At 61.6% G+C, this 17282-nt stretch overlaps 2 protein-coding genes across 2 annotated transcripts; both read right to left on the bottom strand.

Annotated features, from left to right (window-relative positions):
• Window positions 1-384: 384 nt before the first annotated feature.
• Window positions 385-6353, bottom strand: GRIN3B (glutamate ionotropic receptor NMDA type subunit 3B). Its single transcript, XM_066336021.1, has 10 exons — window positions 5892-6353; window positions 4489-5087; window positions 3054-4098; window positions 2488-2633; window positions 2174-2289; window positions 1850-2001; window positions 1604-1768; window positions 1319-1386; window positions 859-1191; window positions 385-500 (listed from the first exon to the last, which is right to left on the bottom strand). Exons 1-10 carry the CDS (start codon window positions 6351-6353, stop codon window positions 464-466), a joined length of 3123 nt encoding a protein of 1040 aa, XP_066192118.1. The 3' UTR covers window positions 385-463.
• A 2144-nt stretch (window positions 6354-8497) lies between these two features.
• On the bottom strand, window positions 8498-17139 carry WDR18 (WD repeat domain 18). The gene is made up of 10 exons (XM_066336022.1): window positions 16876-17139; window positions 16258-16368; window positions 14423-14556; window positions 13914-14055; window positions 13213-13356; window positions 12964-13028; window positions 12737-12861; window positions 9827-9993; window positions 9247-9315; window positions 8498-9015 (listed from the first exon to the last, which is right to left on the bottom strand). Exons 1-10 carry the CDS (start codon window positions 17083-17085, stop codon window positions 8884-8886), a joined length of 1299 nt encoding a protein of 432 aa, XP_066192119.1. The 5' UTR covers window positions 17086-17139; the 3' UTR covers window positions 8498-8883.
• Window positions 17140-17282: the final 143 nt, after the last annotated feature.

The raw sequence follows: 17282 nt of genomic DNA, 5'->3' as shown, positions 1-17282 counted from the left end.
GGCTGTCGTGTGGGAGTCCTGGGGGCAGGGGGTGCAGCGAGATGAATGCTCAATCCTGGCGGTGTCTCCTCCTGCCGTCCTGGGGCGTCACCATCTGTCCCCTTGTGGTGTGCAGGGGCGCTGGCAGGGCAGAGGGCCGAGCACCAACCCTCTCCCGGCCGTGCTCGTTGCTGCTGGGCAGCTTCCCTGCCAGGGGAGGGGCTGCAGGGCTGCGGCTCCTTCCACAGCCACCCGTAGTGGGATGGGGAGCTCTTCCTTCTCCTCAGGGGTGGGCAGAGCCCTGAGCCGCAGCCTGTCCCGCTCCTCGTGCAGCGTCTCCATCCCTCACCCTCCGCCCGAGGAAGGCTCCGGTTCTGCTTTGCGGTGGCTCTGGGGTCAGCCCGGGAGCTGCGTCTCCAGAGGCAGGTTCTGGTCTCGGCCTGTCCTGCCCCATCTGTGTGGGAGCTTCCTCTGCCTCCTCCTCCTAATCACGGCCGTCCTGCGGTGGGGCTGAGCTGGGCCTGCAGAGGAAGGAGGGGAAGGGTTACTCTTAACCAGTCATGGCTGCATTTGGGGAAGAGGAAAAGCAGACTTAATCTTCCTTTGTCATCTTAATTTATGTGGTGTAAAACCAGAGGCGGGGGGGCGTGGGGCTGAGCTTTGTCCAGGCACCGCAGGGAGCTCTCACCCCAAGAAGAACCTCCCGGCCCTTAAACCCCAGCAGAGGGGACGGGGACAAGAGACAAAAGCCCCAAAGGTGGGACAGCCCCAGGACATTCCCCCCCTACCTTTATTCCTTCCTCTCCCTCTTTGAGTCAGAGGAGAGGCTGCCCTGCCCTGCCCTGGGTTGTTTTGGGGGGTCCCTGCCCCCTGCCTCACCTCTCCTCCTGGTCTTCCTCGGTGGTCAGCGGGGCGGGCAGTGGCCGGCCGCCTTTGGTGGTGCCCAGGACGGACACCAGCTCGCTCTTCCTCAGCAGCGCCGCGCGCAGCTGGTCCCGCATCTCCTGGATCTTCTCCTCCAGCTCCCGGAGCTCGTTCTCCCCGGCGGCTCTGTCCAGGGACTGCGGTGGCCGCCCGTTGCCGGGGTGCCGCGGGGACCCCTCAGCCTCGGGCCGGGCTTTGTCCAGCTGGAATCGCACCCGCCGCGCCTCCTTCCGCAGGGCGCTCCAGGGCTGTGCTGCCGCCGGTGCCGACCTCGGCTGGGGCTCGCACCTGTGTGGGGAGGGCTGAATTGGGATCTGTCTGCTGGGGGGTCCCTCTGCAGCCCCCCCACAACTCCGGCTGTCCGCAGGGAGGAGGAGGAGGGCAGGGCAGGGCAGGCTCCCAGTCCCAGCTGTACCTCTGCTCCAACTTCAGCTGCTGGCTCTTCCGCTCCTCCGTGCCCATGTTCAGAGCCCGATGGATTTTCTGTGGGGAGCATGGCAAGAGTGAGTTGGGGGGTGATGAAGGTTAACAGGCCGGGGATTAATTGGAGGGTGATCGTCTGGAAGTGATGGCTCAGGGGTTAAACGAGGGTTGGTGGTCGGGGGCTGGAGAAGGGCAGAGGTGGTACAGTGTAGGAGGGAGCCCGACATGGGGTTAGGGGTCTTTGGGGCGCTGTGTGAGCCCCTTCTCCTGGCCCCACCTGGCTCGTGTGCAGCCAGTAGTTGAATTTCTTCTTGCGCCGGATGCGGGGCAGGACGAGGCGGTAGAAGACGTGCTCGCCCAGCGAGGTGAGGAGGGAGCCGCTCAGCCCGATGCACAGCAGCACGAACAGCCCCGAGAAGTGGTAGATGCCCATCTGCAGGGTCTGCGGAGAGCGGGGCGTGTGAGCTGGGCTGGAGGAGATATCAGACCCCAGAGCCCCCCCCGAGCCGAGGGGCTGCTGCACCTCAGTGACGGCGAAGACGCGTTTGCCGCAGGGCACCATCTTGTACCACTTGTCGTGCAGGAGGTCGATGAACCCCGAGGACTTGTAGCGGCTGATGAACTCGGAGATGTTGGAGGTCAGCGGCGAGTTCTGGGGGAGGCCGATGCCATAGCCTGGCCCCGGTGAGGAGGGGAGAGAGAGGCGGTGCTGGGACAGGGGGTACAGCCCCCAGTGCCCGCCACAGAGGAGGGCACCTCCCCACCCTGCCTGGTTGTGGCAGAGCATGACCCCAGCCCCATCACACACACACAGTGGAACCCCCTTCCCACCACAGCCCCCTCAAACCTTCGATGGCAAAGGGTTTGCCCACAGTGAGCAGTTTGCAGTCAGAGTCGATGGAGACCTCATAATCCAGCAGTGATTTGTCCATGATGAAGGCATTGAGCTTGGCGGGCTCTGTCCTGTACCAGCATGGGGGAGTGCTCAGCTAGGGGCTTCTCCCCCCTCACGTAGCATCTCCCCAGCCTCACACCCCTCCCAGAGGTGGGGGGCTCCTGTGCATGCAGTGTGGGGTGCACAGGCTCCAGGGCTGGGGCAAAAGATGCCCTGGGAGGGGTAAAAGATGGGAGGGATCCCCTCATGTTCTCCCTGTCCCTCACTTGAGCATGGTGACGCCGTCGGGGGTGGTGGGGACGTTGTAGCGCCGCATGTACTCATGCATCTCGGGGAAACTCTTCTTGATGTACTCCTCAGCACTGCTCTCCCACACTGTGCCAAAGCGGAAGCCCTGTGAGGGGTGATGGAGCTGGAAGGAGGCACCAGAGCATCAGCACCCCTGGCCCCAGGAATTTGTCCCTGCTCCTTGGAGATGTGTCCCCAGCCCTGAGTCCCAGGCAGGGTGTGTGGGTGGCCCCAGAGCTGCAGCAGCCCTTGGGGGTGTCTGGGAAAGAACTTCCCCAAGAGCAGCCTCAGCGTGAATTCAGCCCACTTCCCCCTGCCCTGGAGCTGAGGCTGGGATTAAACATCAGTGGGATACACACACAAAGCTTTCGGTGGGTCTCAAAGATCTGCACTCTTAGGAGGGGCCAAGATACAGGACTGGGGCTGGAGAGAAGGAGGAAGATGCAGAAGGTGCAGAAGGAGGAAGGTACAGGGCCCCCCTCAGCCCCTTCCCTGGCCTTCAGCCCTCTCCCAGCCCATCCAAAGTAGCTGGACACTCACTCACCTTTGGGTCATGGATGCCCGAGAGTTCCTCAAAGGTCTTGTCCCCCACCATGACAGCTGCCAGGTTGGCTGTGTAGCTGGAGAGCACCAGGAGGCAGAAGATGGCCCAGAGGTTCATGAGGAAGCGGCCGGTGCAGCACTTGGGTGTCTTGCTGGAGACAGTGCGCCCAAAGAGGATGGCATAGCAGAGGTTGAGGGCTGAGGAGTAGGAGAAGATCTTCATGCGGTTGCGGCCGTGGGGGGTCATTCCATAGGGGCTCTTCCACTCGTAGAGGGTGAGGAAGAGTGCGGTCATGTGCAGCGCCACGAAGATGCCCACCCACATGGTCCAGTGCAGGGGCCACATGAAAGCTCCAATGGGTGAGGCCGTGTCCTTGGTCCTCACCAGGATGCCCAGGCTGGTGGAGAAGAAGGGGCTGGTGAAATCGATGACTTTGCTCCGCACAGAGTTGATGCTGAAGGAGGTGACGGCCATGTGGGCAGTGCCACTGAGCAGGTCCCCCACCAGTCCCGTCCAGCGCCCATTCTTCCAGGCCCCGTATTTCCCATCACCCACAATGTAGAGCTCGAAATCAAAGGCCATGTCCTCGGCCAGCTTCTCCAGCAGGTCGATGCAGTACCCATAGCAGCATTTCTTGTACGCCCGTGGCACTGAGCCGTTGCCAATCTTCTCAAAGAGGGCATCCAGCACAGCCGAGTCGTTTGTGCCGGGGTCCAGGCAGAGCTGCCCGGCCGGGCAGTTCCCTTCCTCATCCACCTCCCTGGTGAAGACAAAGGGATGTTCCACTAACGTCACCACCCGCAGCCGTGTGCGGGCCCCCTCAGCCGCCTCGCTGGGGCTCTTGCGCTGCCGCTGGCTCTGCCACAAGCCTTCTTCCAGCTCCAGCTTGCCATGGCTCCAGGTGCCCACTGTCATCCAGGTAGGGACCCCCTGCAAGTCTCTACGCAGACTCCAGACACGGAACTGCTGCTCCGGCCTCACCAATGCTGTGTTCTCCACATGCACCAGCCCAGTCTGGCCGTGGAAGGATGTGTTTGCCAGGAACCTGCCAAGGAAAGGGTTTCACTGCTTCAGTGTTCAGGGTTAGCTGGGAGTGGGATGTGCCCGACCCAGGCAAGGACAAGGTCAAGGAGGAGCAGCAGGATCTGGCCCTGCTGCGGTGCCCCGCAGCTCGCTGTGCTGCTAGGGCCAAGTGTTATTAATATTTATAGAGTGACCGTGCTCGGGCAGTGTTAAGGAGATCTGAAGTGACATGTCCCCTGTGCAGCATGAGCCGTGTCCTGGGGGGCTGAGCCCCATGGTGGTGGCTGCACACACTGGGGACAGCACTGCACTGAGACCAGGGGTCCCCTGGGTCTGGTGCAGAACCCTCCCATGCACCCCAATACTACAGAGCCAGGCTGTGGGAAAAGAGGAGCCCCCAGCACCTCCTTACCGGGCAAGGAGGAGCCCTGGGGAGCTGCTGCCTGCTCGGTGCCTCTCATTGCAGTTGCCTGTGGTCTGCAGCTCTGCGGGGTCGGGGTGGCCACGGGCAGCGTGGGCAATGGCCTGGGATACCAGTCCCACCATGTCCTGCACGAAGAGCTCCAGCGGTGGCCGGCTGACCTCCCCAAAGGCCAGCAGTCCTGGGGGCAGGCCCTCAGTCTGCAGCTCACTTGCACTGAGTGGGAAGCCCAGCATCCAGTGGAATTCCTGTGGTGGCAGCCCCAACTCCTCAGCTGCCTGGAAGACGAGTCGAGCACGGTGCAGGTCACAGCCCAGCAGCAGCACTGGGCTGGAGAGGGTCCTGACACGGTCCCCATGCTGCTGCAGGTAGCGGGTGGCCCTGGCCTCATCCAGGTAGCCCAGGTCCAGGACAGTGCGGAGGAAGAGCTGGGAACGTTGGGCCCAGAGGTCGAGGAAGCCGTTGATGTCCCAGGGGTGGCAGAGCACCAGGCTGGTCTCCTGCCAGTCGTTAGCCTGCAGGATGCTCACCAGCACATCCACCAGCATCTCCGGTGAGCTCTGTCGGTCCATGTGGAAGTGGAAGGGGCTCTGCAAACACAAAAGAGTCGTGGCTGTGCCCCCTCCCACAGAAACAGCCCAGAGGCAGCGCCAGACATGGGCCCAGCTGCCCTGAGGTCATCCCACACTCCCTGCCCATCCCCTGCCCAGTTCCTGTCTGGGATCCACTGCCAGAGCCCTTGTGGAGACAGAACGGAGTGGAGACTGGGGCTGAGGGCTGCAGAGCTTCCAGAGGAACCAGGGAACTTACCTTGGACTGAAAGCTGGAATTGGGTTTGGGATAGAGCTGGGCAAGGGGCCAGGAGAGAGCTGAGATGGGAGCTGGGATAGAGCCAGGACAGGACTGGAATGAGGGCCAGGAGGGGGCTGGAATAGAGCTGTGATGGGAGACAGAGCCAGGATGGGGCACAGGATGAGGCTGGGGTAGAGGCAGGATGGAAGTGGGAATGAGGACGGTATGGGGCTGGGGTGGGAGAGAAGACAGAGGGAGAACAGAGCCGGGATGGAGCCCGGAGGTAGTCGGGATGCAGCAAGGATGAGTGGCTGGAATTCGGAATTGGAGCTGGAATCGGAGCCGGGATCGGGATCGGAGGCAAGTCAGAGCCGGGAAAAGGACCCGCGGAATAGAACCGGTACGGAGTCGAGACGAGGGTCGGGATAGAGCTGGTATGCATCCGGGACGGGGATCGGAATAGAGCTGGTATGGATCCGGACGGGGATCAGGACAGGAGCACGGACAGAGCCGGGACGGGAGCAAGGACGGAGCCGGCGAGCGGGGACGGGAGCGGGGACGGGAGCTGCGTCCCCGCGCAGTGCCGAAGCTGCGGGTCTCACCTGCGCTCGGAAAGGCAGCGGCCAGCGGGTGTCCAGGATGCTGACGAAGGGGACCTGGAGGGCGGCGGCGAGGAAGTCGAGCTGGAGCAGCTCCCGGCGGGAGCGGGGCAGCGCCAGGACGGCGGCCACGCCGCGCCCCGCCAGCGCCCCGCACAGCCACCGCGCCAGCGAGCCGGGGTCCCGCGCCGCCGGGCCACCCCCCACCACCTCCAGGCTGAGGTTGTGGGGCAGCGTCACCTCCCCGGGGCTGCCCCCGGAGCCGGTCCCGGCGGCTCGGGCCAGCGCGGCGCGGAGCCGGGCGCGGGCGGGCGCAGGCGGCAGCAGAGCCCCGAGGCGCACGGTGGGTCCGGGGCCGGGACCGATGCCGGGGCCGGGGGGGGCCGGGACGCGGCAGGGTTGGGGGTGTCCCCCCGCAACCCCCAGCGCCGCCGCCAGCAGCCAGAGCGCCCGCAGCCCCGCCATGCACCCCGCACCGGCCCGGCACCGGCCCCGCCGCTCTGCGCTCCGCCGGGGACGGCTCCGGCTACGGGCAGGGACCGCGGGCCGGGTCCCGCCGGGGACCCCCCTCCCCGGGTATCGCCGAGGCCCCGCAGCCCCCGGTGCGCGGTGGGTCACGCCGGACCCGGCCCACGCAGCGCCGGACCCGCCCGCAGCCGCCCCGTCCACGCCCACGCACGGCGCGGGTCCCCCCCTCCCTGCACCCCGCAGCAAAGGGGGCCCCCACCCGCGCCGTGCTGCCGTCCGAGGGCTGCGACCGTGGGGTCCCCCCGGCACAGAGACGCTCGCTGATCCCAGGGTGGTCCCGGCTGCCTCTGGACCACTGGGATGTTCCTCCTCTTCATCCACCTCCTCCGGCCCCTGACGAAAATCCCCTCGGGTCGGTCCCCGAGGCGGACTCCGAGCCGTGAACTGCTGCCTCCATCCCGGTAAAGTCCTCCACCCCGATCCCTCTATCCCTCCACAATCTGAGGTGCAGCTTCAATACCGGGGGTCCTGAGGCCGGGCGGTTCTAGGGCTGAGCAATTCCTCCTGCATGGGGAAGGGGTGAAGGGCAGCAGCGGCACAGCCTTCCTCTGCTGAGGAGGGGGACGTGGGGTCATCCTCCTCATCCTCACCAGGGAAACTGAGGCTCAAGTCAGCCCAAGGGTCCCTGCCACCGACACACAAACACCAGCAACCGAGGCCGGAGCCATGCTAAATTAATAAGGAAAAATGAAAGATGGAGCCAAAATCCATCTGGCAAAAGGTATCGATTCATGTAATATCGATAAATGTAATGAGTCACAGCTAATGAATTCCCCTGCGGAGCTGGACCTGCAGGGAGGGCAGCACAAATCCTGCCAGAGCACGGAGGGTCATGGGGTGCTGGTCTCCCCTGGGCAGGACCCTGACCACGGAGCCCCTGGCAGCTCCTTCTCACAGGGATAAACACAGGACAGCCCCCACTGTCCACGCAGGAGGGGCAGCAGGATCGTGGAATAAGAAAGCCCCCCCAAACTCCAGGCACAGCACAGGGGAGGCTCTCTGGGAAACACCATCCTCCCTTCTCCTCTAAGTGCAGCACCCCAAAAGGAACCTCACTGGGGGGACCAGCAAAGTGTGGGATGACTGGGAGGGAGTGCTGGGGTCTGGGCTTGGCTGGGGGCTGCATCCTTGGGGGTCTTAGGGGGCTCCCTGCAGTAGGAATGTCCTCCCACCTCTGGCCCCATTGCAGCCCCTGGCTCCGGGCGACAGTCCCTGCTGCAGCCGATGGATGCTGATCCAAAGCGTTGGGAAGAAGAGGAGGAGCAGGAGAGGAAGGGAAAGGAACAGACTTCAGTGATTAAGCTAAAAGCATCTTGTCAGAAACTGGCGGGAGCTGGGGATGCTCGGATGCTCCGGTTTTTAAAATGCACTTTAAATCATCTGCACTTGGTGTATTAAACAGGGTGTGTTGAATGGGGTGGGGATAACCCCAGAAGGGTGGCCAGGGGACACCTCAACATCCTGTAGGGACAGGGAGGGACCCCTGGGACAACGGCAACTGGGCAGTTTAGGGATAATGAAGCACTTTCCCCCTCCCAGTGGGCAGCCCCAGGAAGGCAGTGATCAAGGTCTGTGGCCATGCAAGGGTTGTTAAAGAAACCAACGCAGGCATTTTTTCACTATAAAAAACAAATCTTTTATGTAAAAAATAAACCTAAACAAAACCCACAACCCCCGCTGCCATGCTGTGACAATACAAAAGGCCGAGTCCCCAAACACCGTGAAAACAAGAGTCGTTGGATCCAAATATATATAAATTGTTGACTGACTGAGATTGGAAATAGCACCTTGCTGGCCCCCCTGCCCCTCCCCAGAGTGACCCTGCGCCCCAAAACCACCACCTGTGCTCCAAGCCCAGGGACACCCCGGGCCCTGCCTGCCAGACAGAGCAGGAGCCCCATCCTCAGCCTTGGTAGCCAGAGACCCCCCATCTGTTGCAGCAGCCCCCCTGCCACTGCACCCCTAGAGCAGGAGCTGCTCAGCCCCTGCTGTCCAGAGCACAGGGTCCAGTGGCACTGAGCAGCAATCCCCAGAACAGGGTGGGCAGAAGGGGGTCTCCAAAATCCAATCTCAAACCGGTATTGAGAGAAAAACACTTTTCTGTCTGCACTGCAGGGTCAAGTAACAAAAAGAAACAAAAAAGGGGCAGGGGAAGAGATGGAGAATGAGCAGGAGCTGCATCCTGAGCCCTCCCAGGAGCCGGCGACGCTCCTCCTGCAGCGGCCGCCCGAGTGCCCCCCCCGGGCCCCGAATCGGGGTGAACACGGTCCCTGTGCTGTCCCCTCGCGGTCCCCGCGCCGGTCTCAGTCCCGTGTCACGGAGCAGGCGGCGGTGGCGGCGTGTGCCGAGTCAGGGGAAGGTGAGCCGGGTGCTCGCAGCCGGCTGGGCGGTGCCCGAGGGCGGGCGGGTTCTTCCCCAGGAGCCGGACAGGGAGAGGCGGAGGGGTGCGAGGGCGGGGGGAGCCTCTTCACTTGGCTGGTTTGGTGATGATGCGAGTGGAGAAGTCAAAGAGGTCCTTGTTGATTTTCCGGAGGTTGCTCACCTCCTCCTCCAGCTCGCTCACCTGGATCGTCAGGTGCTCGTGGTCTCCCATCAGGTTCTGCGACACAACAGATAAGTGTCAGGGCCTCAGCTCTGGCAGGCATGGGCAGCTGCTCCTTCCCCAGCAGGAAACCCCAAACCCTTCTGTCCCCCTCCTGCCCACGTCACCAGCAGATTTCAGGGCTTTTTTACCGTTCCCTACTTGTCTGGGGCCTCTGAGTCAGAGCAGCTGACAAGAATCCCCCTCAAGGAGTCTGGACCCAATTCCCAGCCTGGGAGCAGCTCTCACCTTTTCCCTCGTCGAGTGCATCTGCGAGTACATCCTCTCTGCCTTCTCCAGGTAGCTCTGCCCAGGCTCCTGCAGGGAGCAGAACAGAGGGGTTGGCAGAGGAGATACAGACCCTCTCCCCATGCTGCTGGACTGGGTTCCCCGTGGGAGGGACCCTGGGTGATCCTGCTGTCCCCTCTGCCAGGCAAACAGCCCCTTGGCCTGCTGCCACAAAGCCAACAGGGAGCTTATCCATCAGCTCTGGCAGGACTGTCATTGTCACTTACCCAGTGGCAGACGCTGGCAGAAGAGAGCAGCTCTGGGACCACTGGGAGAGAGGCTGGGATGGGTGGGACACTGATGGTGTGTGACCCTCCCTGTCTGGCGACAGCCATGCCAGGACCAAGGAAATGGTGGGACAGCAGAGCCAGCCCACGCTGCAGCACGGGGCTGGGAGGACAAATGACTGCAGCAGCCAGGATGGGGAGGAAGCAGGAGGGAGCAGGAACGGGTTTCACCAGCTGGAGGAGAAGCTTTGCTCTGGCACAACCCCTCCCGGATGTCTGTCCCCCCTCCCCAGCCGCCCACTTGTCCCCAGTACCTGCTGGTGCAGCCCCAGGCGCAGCGTCACCCCCTCAGTGCCCGGCTCGTCGCTGCTCTCGGTGCCGTGCAGGTGTCTGCTGAACTTGGGCAGGGGCACGCTGGGCTTCCCGTCGGGGTTGAACATGTTGGCAGGGGCCAGCACGATGAAGGCGTTTGTCACTGGACCTGTGTCACGGGACGGAGGGGGCAGGTCAGGCTGGACCCTGGTGGGTTTGAGAGGCAGCCCCGAGAAGAAGCGAGTATGACCCTGGCACAGGCAGTGGCCAGGATTCTCCTCCCTCCCCAGCACATCTCCCTGCCCCGGGCTGCAGCTCTCCGGGCCAATCGGGACCCCCGCGGAAGCAGAGCCCGGCCTCCCCCCACCCTGAGCCGCCATCCATCAGCAGCTCCGTGCTGCTCCGATCCATCACACGCTCTCAATGGCAGAGCTGATGAGCGTGTTAATTACCGCATTTACCCACGGCTGCTGCCGCCTCCTCCCAGCTCCTGCTCGTTCCCACCGCTGTCCCCCACGCCCTGTCAAGCACAGCAGCCCCCAGACCCCCCTCCAGTGGGAGGAGCAGCTCGGCCACCGCTACCACAGCCCGACCACCCATTTTCCCTGGCCAAAGGCAAAGATGGTCCACATTCACCTGAGAGGGGGCTGCCAGTGCCGTGGAGAAGGGTGCAGGGTGAGGGAGGGGACTTGGCAGGGCCTAGGGAGGCTCGGAGCTGCTGGAGGACTTTGGTCTCTGCAGAGCAGCCAGACACAAGCAGCTCTGGCATGGATGAGGGTTTTGTCACTACCATATACCTCTCCAGAGCCTGCTCCCAAATATGATCCTCCCAGGATCCAAGGTTGGGTCCCACCAGCAGAGCAGCGGCTCTGCTGAGTGCCTGGCCCCAAAGCTGATCCTGGTCAACTCTGATGGCTTCATTCCCTCCTTTAAAGACCAGACATTTGTGTTCCTGAAGCAAGTGCCCATCACTGAGATTGCCACTGCACTGGGAGCTCATGGAGCAGTTCAAAAGGAAAGGTGGAGAGGAGAAAATCTCGGGAATGAATCCAGCCAGACACAGACCCCACAGCCACTCTGGGGCTCCAGTGCAAATCCAAGTCCTGTACCATATCACCCTGCCCCTGAGGCAGCAGGCAGTGGGTGATCCTGGGCCAGCTTCCAACCCAGCTTCCAAGACAGAGCTGACAGCAGCACACATCAGCCACAGTGTCCCGGGAAGGCCTCGCAGGACTGAGCCCTCAATGGTCTGTGCCACGCTGTGTTTGCAGAGACAAGGATGGAGCTTGTGTGACAGGATGGGAATTGAGGCCTAGAGGGATTTGGGGGCAGTACTGGCTCCCAGCCTCATCCCACAGGTCTCCTGCTTCCTCTCAGTGTGGTGCCAGCCACACAGAGTGACCGGGAGCAGCCCTGCCTCATCAGCACTGCCACAGCTCATTACCTGGGAGCTGCAGCCTGACTTCTCAAAGTCCACCCGCTTTGCCCCCAACCAAGGACAAGCCACCCTTGGTGACATTGCCCCCTGTGCCTGGCCTGCTTGCCTGGCCCTGAGCCACACTCCAGCTCCTTGGATTTATTTGCAGGGGTGTTAAGGGGAGGGCAGTGGGTCCTGTGTGCCCCCAGCCAACCCTGTGCCTGGCAAGCAGAGGGACTGTGCTGTCCCAAGGACACTGGGCCAGAGGCTGCTGTCACATCACCACATCAGGGCCCTGTCACCTCTGCCTTGGGGAGGGAGCAGGACACACTGGAGGGGCAGCAGGGACAGACCTTGCTGGGGGGCTCATGCTATTGCTTGGAGAGGCCAAGGGGGGACAGGGATCCATGGAGAGGGAGGTGGGTTGAGGCAGCAGATTCCCCCACATTGGGAGTCTGCAGGGCCCCGTGGGGACTCCAGACCCAGGGCACAGTTCAGGGGGGCTGGGCTCCCAGCCTATTCCTCAGCACAGTCATGCCAGTGCCAAGGCTACCAAGGAAACCAAATCCCTGCACACAGGCAGCAGGGAGCCAGCAGAGGCTGCAGAGCACCCACAGCTCGGGGTCAGCCTGGTCCTCCTCCTCCTGGGAAGTGCCGGGTCTGTCCATTCTTCCCTGCAGCCTCAGGAGGACTCTAATGCCCGGCTCACAGCCAAAGCCTGGCCCCCCCTCCCTGGATGACTCACAGCTCCATTTGGTCTGTTTTCACCCTCTAGTGCCAGCGGCGCCAGGCTGGATGGGCGCTGCAGTGGGTCCCAATTAGGGATGGTCCTTGGCAGCCAAAGGGAATAGGAAAAGGGTCTGCAGGCAGCCTGGCTTCCAGAGACTGCCCTGAGGCAGCAGCTCAACCACCACAGAGGAACAGGGTCTGGCTTTCCCCACCATCACCTCTGGAAGAGGCTTGGGCCACGTCCAAGGCAGCTCCACTGGTCACTGCGGCACCAGGGGCCAGAAACCACCACATCTAGGGGAGGAACACAGCAACAGAAGGGGTAAAGCCCCCATTGCTCTGAGGTAGCTGAGGCACCCAGCTGCTGCTCCAGCAATTTACTGGAGCCATCAGACTGAAATCCCAGACAGCTGCTCATATGGGATTCACTTCAGGCCCCATGAGCTCACGGGCGCTCACTGCCGGGGTCACAGACCTGTCTCCCCTCCAGACATAGCTGGGGTGTATGTGGGGTGACTGCTCCCTTGGGAAAACAAGGAGGAGGATCCCGTGTGGCCTCAGAGACAGGGTGAAACCCATGACTCACTCCCGACAGTGCACAAGGGGTTGTTAACACATGGGGCAAGGTCACAGCTCCCTCCAACGCCTCTGCCCTTCCCAGGGTGTGAAGCAAAGGGCAGAAATATACCTGGAGTGCCCAGGGCAGCACAGGTGAGACAGCAGAGGCCTCTGGCAGTGAGGATCCTGGAGATAAGGACATTCCTACCTTTGTGATTCATCGTCTTCAGGCACTGCTTGCTCTGGATGTCCCACAGCCGGACAGTTTCATCGTGAGAGCCTGAGAGCAGGAGGCTGCCATCTGTGGAGACTGACAGACACGTCACCTGGTTCCTGGAATGGGGAAGAGAATGTTTAAACTCAGGATAACCCCGGGACTGCCAGGAGTTGGTGAGGTGGGCAGATGGTGGCTGGCAGGTATGTCTGGTTCCTCACCTGTGCCCTTTAAAGATCTTCCCGTTCTCCCGCTCTGTCTGGAAGGTCCGGTCTCTCTGAACCGGCTGCAGAAATGAAGGAAGGAAGGGACAGGGGTTAAAATTCAGGAAGGCTGAATCCAGCAGGTTCATCACCATGTCTGGAGGGGGCAGAGGAGACACAGTGGAACCAGGTCCTCCTGTGCCCTCGCAGGTCACACCAGTCCCAGCAGGGAGGTGACAGGGCACACCTGCAGCCCCACACACTCACCCAGGCGCAGAGGTCGACCTGGAAGATGGACCCGTCCATGCCCCCGCAGAACATGTGGTACTCAGAGAGGTCCAGAGTCACAGCCATGATCCCCACGTCAAAGAGCACAGAGAGCAGGAGCTCCCCAGACGAGATTTCCCAGAGCTGGAGTGAGAGGGTACAGGAGAATCAGGGGTGAGAATGTTAATGGCAGGCTTGGAGAAACACTGACATCCTGGCATCCCACACTGGCATTCCACCCCAGCGTCCCCTCCTGACTGTGGCTGGGAAACTGAGTCCAAGGCAGAACCCAGTATCAGACCCTCTATGAGCAGGAGAGAAGTTTCCCAGGCAGCTTCAAACCAGCTCTGAACCCTTTCTCTGGCCATCCTGCCCCCAGGGCATCCCCTGCCCCACAGGCTCCAGCCTGCTCTGCTCCCTGTGGACATCAGCAATGGGAAACAGAGGAGCTGACCCTGACATTCCCAGGACAACAGGGACTGCAGCAGTCCAGCCTGGGGGCAGGTGCAGAGAAACTGCTGTTGTTGGAAAGGCAGAGGCCAGGTCTGGCAGCTCTGAGTCATCGCAGAGACAGCCAAGAAATTAAGCCACTGCAACCCTGCAAAGCTTCGGGACAGCTTGGGGACAGGGACAGCTTCCTGCTACCTGCCAGGAGCCCGGCTTTGACCCTGCAGGTCTGGCACCTCTGAAATGAGCCTCACCTTGGCTGTCTGGTCGAGGGAGGCGGTGGCAGCCCGTGCCAGGGGCCCTCCAAAGCCGCAGCACAGGTCGGTGATGGGGAGGCTGTGCCGGGACCAGACGTGCCGAGGGTCAGGGATCTGGGAGGGCTCTGCCTGCAACACGCTGTGAGGAGAGCAGAGACAGGCAGGTCAGCCAAGGACAGCCTCATGGGGAGCTGGGCCAGGCTCTGCTCCCACTGGGAATGCCTCTCCTGGCTGCAGGGACCAGGTTGGACATGGGAGCTGCTGGAAGCCATGGCACAAGGATATCGAGGCTGAGGTCCCTATCCCAAATGGAAAAACCCTCAGTAAAGGGCACAATCCCCTCTGTGTCACCCAGGGAAAGGAGTCAGTGACATATGCCTGTTCCCAAGAAGCCCAGGTGAGGCCCCAAGGAAAGGCTCCCTGCCCACAAGGAGGGCACAGACACAGCTGTGGGCTTAGAGGGATCTCCTGCTCCAAAATCCCTGTGCCCCCCCAGCCCCTCTTACTTGTAGAGGTTCCACACCAGGGCCAGGCAGTCCTTGGCCCCTGAGAGGAAGTGGCTGCTGTCATCAGTGAAGCAGAGGCACGTGAGGTCCTGGTAGTGTCGGTTCAGGATGGCGAGGAGGTTCCCGTTGGACACCTGGAGTGAAGGGAAGGGCAGGAGTGTGGGAACTGACAGTGGTCAGAACATGGATTCTTAGGCTCCAGGCAGTGGCTTGAAGCCTGTGGGAAAGCCAAGTACAGAACTCTCTCAGTCTGGCCTGGGAAATCATAACGAGGAACCCAAAACAATCCTTGTAGATACTGTCCTCCTGACACCTGGTGTTTTTCCAACTTGTTACTGGTAGAGATGTTTACAAGAAGGTGGTGCCCTAAAGGACCAATCCTCTTCATTTACTGAAACACTGTATAAAAAGAATCTATCTTTCAATAAACTTTGCTACAATGCCCTCTGAAGAAATCAGAGTTCCATGTGTTCCACATTTGGCATCCTGAATCACACTCATACAGGGGGGTGTTAAGAACGTCTTGGGATAAGGTGGTGCCCTGCCTTTGGTGCAGTGAGGAGAGAAGAGCGGGTTCTCTTGCCCAAATGAGTCTGTTGGCACCTTGGGACAGTGACTGACACCACTGAGGTACAGCTGGAACAACGGCCTCCACTCAGGACCACAGGGAAATTCAGCACACGGCAGTGGAAGAAGTCCTGGCACATTAACTCTGGAACCCAGTGATGCCAGAGCTGCTCCTCTGGTCAAGATATAAGTGTGCAGTAAAGATTTCTTGTTCACTCTTAATATTCATACTACTTAGGTGGCTTCCCTCTTCCCACAGGTCCTCAGGAGGTGGCAGTGGGGTTATGAGAGCTGCAGAACGTGCCAGGGGTGGCTCATGGTCCTAGGCCAGCAGAAGCTATAGGGTGGACAAGGAACTCCCCAAACCTGGAGCATTTCTTATTAAAAGGCAACACTGCAGATGGGGAGGGAACCAAGAAGAGAAAAATCCTCAGACAAAATAAGAGTCTACTTGTTCCCATGGTCTGAATTACACCAAAAAATCAAACCAAACCACAGTTCAAGGGGTTTCATAGACAGCCCAAAAACAGGGCTTCTAGAGGCTGGTTCCAGCCCCATGATGGTTTCCATGGAGCCTCTCCAACGTGCCAGAGGGACAGTGCCATACTCTGGAACATATCTGTGGGTGACAGGAGCTGGAGCAGGTCCCAGCTTGGAGCATCACAGGCAGCAGCTCCTACTGCAGACTCAGCCTCAGGGATTTTATTCCAGTGCTGCTACACTGGTACAAACAAACCCTGACGGGTTCAGGCAGGGCCACCCACACCATGAGGCTCAAACCTCCCCTGGCATGGGGAGCTCTCCAGGTGAGGCATCCTGGGGTTTAATCCCAGGCTCAGGACAAGCTACTGCTTTTATTTGCTCAGTGGTGTGCTGGGAATACAGTGTAATCCCAAGTAATCCAGCAGTAATTAACCAGCAGGACAATGACCAGAGCACAGCAGGGGCTGCTGGCACCCTGGGCACACACAAATACGCAGCTGAAATGTGGGAGAAGTGCTGAAGGAAAACAAGATCCTGTGCTGCTGCCTTGTAGGAGCAATGCCCAACACCTGAAGCATCGGAGATGCTTGGAAAGAGGAGAATGAGGCAGAGTAAAGCCTCTCCCAGAATTCCTCCCACTCCTACTTCGATGAGCTGCCCCGTGGGCTGCAGGCAGCAGAGCCTTTGCCTGCTGTGGCACTGACAGACATTTGAGGGATGGGGACACTCCCTGACTCTCCAGGGTGTGAGTCTGCGTGGCCCAGAGCGCCCCAGCACCTCCGTACCTCCCACAGGTAGATGCTCTCAGCAACCCCGGCCAGGATGTAGAGCCCGTTGGGAGAGGCTGTCAGGCAGGTCACAGGCCCGGGACAGATGATTTTCTGCTGCAGCTGATCCTGGGACAGAGAGAGAGCACAGCGAGGGCTCAGACAGGGAAATGGGCTGCAAGCAGAGCCCCCCGACACGGCGGCTCAGGGGGATTTCTGGGGGAGTCTCTGCGAAGAGAGGGATGGGGGGCACATGCCTGTGGTGAAGAGGGTCGGAATGGATGGAGGGGGGCCTGAGAGTCTAACCGGGGACAGGGTGGGGGGTGTCTCTGTGGAGAGAGGGGCCATGCGGGATTTCTGCAGAAAACTGGGCCATGAAGCGGTGTCTGAGCACAGATGGGAGTCTCCATGAAGAGAAGGGCCATGGGGAGGTCTTTGTGGAGAGGGGGCCATGGGGGGGGGTCTGACCATGGATTTGGGGGGGCTCTGTGGACGGAGGGGCTCCTCATCTCAAGGCCGGACGGTCCGCAGGGAGGGTGCCCCCGTCACATCCCCCACGGGGCCCGGAGTCCCCCCGCGAGACCCGGAGCCGTTCCCCGAGCCGAGGCCGCCCGGGCCCGCCCGCCGCGCCGGTACCTTCCTCTGGAGCTCCCAGACGTTGATGTAGCTCTTCCCGAGCTGGGCCCCCAGCAGGTGCTCGCCGCCCAGCAGCGCCAGCCCGCGCGGGCCACTGTTACCGCCGCGGTAGCCGGGCAGGGCCGAGCCTGAGTGCAGCTCCCAGACCGAGCAGTTGCAGAGCGGCCCCGCAGCGTCCGACACCAGCGCCACCTCCATGGGCGCCGCCATCTTCGCGGTCCGCCAGGGCCACAGAGAGGCGGCCGCGGCCCAGAGCGCCGCCTCCCCCGGCCGGTGCCGACCAATCAGCGGTGGCTCCGCCGCGGCCGCGCGGGGCGGGAGCTGCGCACGCGGCAGGAAGCTCAGCAGGGCCCGCCCCGGTCGGCGCTGGATGGGTGACCCGGGACACCGCGTGTGCACATGTGGCT

The sequence above is a fragment of the Sylvia atricapilla genome, chromosome 26, assembly GCF_009819655.1.
Source record: "Sylvia atricapilla isolate bSylAtr1 chromosome 26, bSylAtr1.pri, whole genome shotgun sequence".
In the NCBI taxonomy this organism is placed as follows: domain Eukaryota; kingdom Metazoa; phylum Chordata; class Aves; order Passeriformes; family Sylviidae; genus Sylvia; species Sylvia atricapilla.
The sequence above is the reverse complement of the archived record's forward strand: the minus strand, read 5'-3'. Positions and strand labels throughout refer to the sequence as shown.